Raw genomic sequence first — 5,276 nt, 5'->3', positions numbered from 1 at the left:
TTTGAAATTCTGCATTACTTCTTTGGATTGACTAGCATGAAACAACGCACCAGAATCCATGATCCAGGATTTAGTTGATTTTTCGACACAACAAATTGTTAGCCAATACTTCTTTGGTCGGCCACCACTCAACCTAACAGTCTCCAATGCCAAATGGTATGTGTTTCACTTCTTTTCCATTTTTTCATTATATATTAGTTTAACCGATTAAGGTTAATTATTTTTAATTATTCATTAATTACAGAATACAAAATTTCAATTTTCAAGTCTTAAATACTTCTGTCTGGATTTTGCCCGTTGGAATTTCTGAATTTGGGTTGGAATGAACTCGAGGAAGTAGTCAATGAGTCAAGCGTGCCAAGCAACATGTATTTCCATTAATCCATTACTTCTAGTATTTTGTTTATTCATTTGTAGTTGTATGGTTTTTAATTTCAACTATTTATTAAAAGTCGATCTATATTAAAAAAAAAAAACCCAATATAATTGTAGAAATTAAATCACATTTATGATTGAAAGTAAAAAAGATCATAAATATAGAATCCAAAATTGTGAAATTTATAAAATGTATAGTTGTTAATAACTAACTATTAAAAATTTCGATCTAAATTGGCAAAAAGGAACACACCCGGTGGGACTCGAACCCACAATCGCCTGATTAGAAGTCAGACGCCTTATCCATTAGGCCACGGGTGCTTCTTGTTTACTCCTTGCATCGAATAATCTAAATCTGAAATTACTCGGTACCAAAATATAGATTTACTTGATGAACTGCACTTCAGTGCAGCAGCCTAATGAATTCTCTCATGGCATCTATATCGTCTCTTCCACCCTCAAATTTCCCGGCGGCGACGACGGCCGCCGCTGCTCTTCGTCCAGCACTATTAGTATCCGCTGCCATTACTCACCGCTGGCAACTACCTCCTACCTGCAATTTCTACTCAAACCCCCCTAAAACCCTATCTTCTCCATCACATATAAGGACAGCCACCTCCGTCGTTTCCATAACCGAAACCACACCATTGAATACTGAAGCTGAGGTCTCACTCCCGCTCAAGAAGGTTCTTTCTTCTTCTCATACTTCATAATCATCTGTGTATATCTATCTGCTGTTTGTTTGCGTTAATCGTTTCGTTTCACAGTTTTAGTCTCTTCTTTAAACTCGTAATTATTAGGAATATGCGTTGATTGGTTACAAACTTGAGTATCTTATCTCTACACTTGCTCAATTTTGACCAAATTTGAAAGTGGTTTCTATTGTTGTTGTACAATTGAAGTGTCATCTTTTCCCTTCTTTTACCTAACGCATTCTCTTTCAACAACTGAACTTTGATACTTTATCAAGGGTTTAGGCATTTCACATTTACATTCTGTACTCCCATTTCTTCCAATTGAGAATGAATAGAAGGCGAAAACATTCTTTTTTTTTTTTTTTTAGGTTAAACAGGTCAATTTTAGATTACAGATTAACATAGATTCCTTTCTTCATTCTCTATATGACTACAATGTTTAGTTTGTGGATTTTGAAGGTTTTGATTCCAATTGGATATGGCACAGAAGAAATGGAAGCTGTGATAATGGTAAACATCCTTCGCCAAGCTGGGGCCCATGTGGTTCTTGCTTCAGTAGAGCCTCAACTAGAAGTCAAACTTTCAGGAGGCACCATACTTGTTGCAGACGTTTCCATTTCTGAATGTTCAGATCAAATCTTTGATCTTGTTGCACTTCCTGTAAGTTAATCATTTTCATCTCCATTACTTTCTAAAATCCCTATTTGTAACCAATGGTTTTATGGTATTTCTTTCAGGGAGGAATGCCTGGATCTGTTCGATTAAGAGATTGTAAAACACTCGAAACAATTACCAGAAAACAAGCTGAAGAAAAACGGTTATATGGGGCTATTTGTGCTGCTCCAGCTGTCACACTTTTACCTTGGGGTCTTTTAAAAAGAAAGAAGGTATTATTCTATATATTAATCTTTTTTATTTTTATATGTTACTACATTTTAATAAAACTTGTTGGGACTAAAATTGAATTTATATTTCTCATTTTCAGACAACTTGTCATCCAGCATTTATACACAAACTTCCAACATTTCGAGCAGTTAAAACAAATCTTCAAATTTCAGAGGAATTAACAACAAGTCGAGGCCCTGGAACTTGCTTTCAGTTCTCTGTTTCATTAGTTGAACAGCTTTTCGGTGAGAATGCTTCAATGGAGATTGGAAAATTACTAGTAAGCCCTTCATGACTACATACTCTTCCATTTAAGTTTCAAGAGGGGTAATTCTGTCTTTTCCACTTTCGTAAAGTTAATGGACACTGCTGATGAGGTTTCTAGGAAGGAAGAGTTCAATGAAGTTGACTGGGCTGTTGACAATACTCCTCGTGTAAGATTTTCGTATTTGATCATTTTAAAAAAAAAAATTATATAAATAAATAATATTGATTTTATTATACAGGTTTTGATTCCAATAGCAAATGGAAGTGAAGATATTGAAGTGGTGACAGTTGTCGATATTTTACGAAGAGCTAAATTAGATGTTACGGTTGCTTCCCTTGAAAAAACTTTAACCGTTTGCGGGTCCCACGGTATAAAAACCGTTGCAGACGATTTAATCAAAAACGTTGCGGATTCGATATTTGATTTGATAATTTTACCTGTGAGGCAATTTATAGACATATTTTTAATAAATTCTATTTATTTCAAAGTTTAATATGTTTCTGAATAATAAAACATTAGGGAGGAATTCACGGCGTAGATCGGTTACAAAAATCCAAGATTTTGAAGAAGTTGCTTAAAGAACAAGTTTCTAATGGAAGAAAATACGGGGCGATATGTTCTTCGTCTATAATTCTACAAAAACAAGGCCTACTCCAAGTAAGTGGCTGTTTTTTTTCATTTTTTTTTATACATTTTTGTTTCTTTTTGCTAATGGCAAAAGTGTAATTTATGGTGTCTTGCAGGACAAGAAAGCAACGGGGCATCCGTCTATTGTGAGTAAGCTTGAGGGTAATGTGATTGTTGATTCTCAAGTTGTGATTGATGGTGGATTAATTACATGTAGGGGTCTTTCTAGTACCCCGGAATTCGCGTTAGCTGTTATTGCTAAGTTTTTTGGGCATGGAAGAGCAAAAAGTGTAGCATCGGGTCTTGTATATGAATATCGAGCAACTTAAATGCAATAATAAGAAGCTATTTATATTTTAAAGCAGTAAAATAACAAAGATGTGTATGGTCTTGTATAAGTGTAGGTTTCACTAGAAAAACCCAAATTGCAAAAAAGGTCAAATGACATTGGAAAAATATCTTACGTACTTAGGAGGCTTAAGGATTTACTAGGCGTGAAATCTATTTATTGACTATATGTTTTATATGTATACGACTTAAAAGGTTCAAATGATGTCAATGAGGTTGGTGTGGTATGTCGTAGGTGTGTTATTACAAAAATATAGGTTGGTTGTAATTTAAAAAAAATATATTTACCAATCTATTGTTGTTTTAAACTTATTTACCAAAACATGGTATATTTGTTTTTGGTAACTTCCAATTGCTTAATAAAATCCATCGTGATCTGCTTTCACTTTCACAGTGGAACCTTCAATGGCTGCAACTTTTCGTGAGGGCGTTGGTACTTAGCCTTAACCTTCCTGCAGGTTAAGTATCGCTCGACAAACCAGGCCATATCTCCCTTGATACACGGTCACCAATAACTATGTTTCATGTCAAGATACATCTTGGTAGCCTCCGGATGAATGGAGAATCTCGACTTGTGAGTCTCTTTCATCAATACCCGTTGAGCCCCACCTGTATTCGGTACCCAAACCTATCCATGAAAAGTCAAAAGCCCTCTGATGTCGATATCAAAGGTTGAAACCTGTCAAAAGCCGTCTGATGTCGATATCAAAGGCTAAAACCTGATTGATCACTCGCTTACTTTTCTGATTCTCTTCCTTTATGGTGTCCGATTGCGCTTCTTTGATTGTTTCCAAAACTGAGGTCATCACAGTCATCCTCAAACACATGTCCTGAATAGGGGTACTGATCGCCCTCTAGCTCAAGGTGTCGGCCACCACATTGGCCTTACCCGTGTGATACAGGATTTCACAGTTATAATCTTTCACTACATCCAGCCACCTCCTATGCCTCATATTCATGTTAGGCTGACCCATAAGATATCTCAGGCTCTTATGGTCCGTATAAATGGTACAACGAACTCTGTAAAGATAGTGGTGCCAAATCTTAAGAGCGAAAACCACCGCCCCCAATTCCGAATCATAGGTGGGATACTTCGCTTCATGAGGCTTAATGTTGTCTCGAAGCGTATGCAATCACACGCCCTCTCTACATCAACACAACACCCAGCCCCAAAATGGATGCATCACAATAGACCACAAAATGCTCAACTCCCTCCGAGAGGGCAAGTACCGGTGGCTCACAAAGTCTAGCAAAGAGTCTCGAATGATGCTTGTTGCTCAGGCCCCCAACTGAACACAACATCCTTCCTTGTCAACTTGGAGAGAGGAACTGCAATCTTGGAGAAATCTTGAATTAATCTCCTATAATATCATGCCAAACCGACGAAGCTCCAAATCTCAGATGGAGAATTTGGCACTTCCCACCTCATCACCGCCTCTATCTTGCCTGGGTGGACCACGATAGAGTTCTGATTGACGAGGTATCCTAGAAACTAAACCTCGCGCAACCATAAATCACACTTAGAGAACTTGACGTATAGCCTTTCCGTTCTCAAAACCCCAAGAATCTCGCGAGAAAGTTCATCGTGCTGCTCTATGGTCTTTGAATAAACAAAGATGTCATCGATGTAGACAATCACTGACCAATTCAATATAGGCCTACACACCCGGTTCACGAGATCCATGAATGTCGCATGTGCTTTGATGAGTCCGAAAAAGCTGATGGGATTTGAGCATTCTAACACTCCTAAGTGTACATGCAACCCTAGATACCTTGGATCTATGTTTTCTCTATTATACATGCAAATATGAACTTCCAAGGTATTATCCTAATCTAGCATACAAAACAATGAATATAACAAGATAGAATACATACCTCTTTGATGTAGAAAGTCTTCATGAAGCTTGAGTGCCTAGTGCCCCAAGTGTAACACCTCAAATGGTTCACACAACACCAAATACACTTGGAATAACTTGAGAGAAATCTACACTTCATGAAATCGGCTAGCCCTTCTATTACACTCTAGTGACTGATTTTGGTGAATAATATGATGCTTATATAGTGTGTTACAATTAGGG

General features: G+C 37.2%; 1 protein-coding gene and 1 non-coding gene across 2 annotated transcripts; one reads left to right on the top strand and one right to left on the bottom strand.

Annotated features, from left to right (window-relative positions):
- Positions 1-623: 623 nt before the first annotated feature.
- Positions 624-696, bottom strand: TRNAR-UCU (transfer RNA arginine (anticodon UCU)). The gene has a single exon. It is a non-coding gene; the product is annotated as a tRNA-Arg (tRNA).
- A 71-nt stretch (positions 697-767) lies between these two features.
- LOC111903165 (protein DJ-1 homolog C) lies at positions 768-3,211 on the top strand. The gene is made up of 8 exons (XM_023898948.3): positions 768-1,061; positions 1,530-1,730; positions 1,808-1,957; positions 2,056-2,235; positions 2,312-2,389; positions 2,462-2,662; positions 2,743-2,880; positions 2,967-3,211. Exons 1-8 carry the CDS (start codon positions 795-797, stop codon positions 3,177-3,179), a joined length of 1,428 nt encoding a protein of 475 aa, XP_023754716.1. The 5' UTR covers positions 768-794; the 3' UTR covers positions 3,180-3,211.
- Positions 3,212-5,276: the final 2,065 nt, after the last annotated feature.

Source organism: Lactuca sativa, chromosome 9 (assembly GCF_002870075.4).
Source record: "Lactuca sativa cultivar Salinas chromosome 9, Lsat_Salinas_v11, whole genome shotgun sequence".
NCBI lineage: Eukaryota > Viridiplantae > Streptophyta > Magnoliopsida > Asterales > Asteraceae > Lactuca > Lactuca sativa.
The sequence above is the reverse complement of the archived record's forward strand: the minus strand, read 5'-3'. Positions and strand labels throughout refer to the sequence as shown.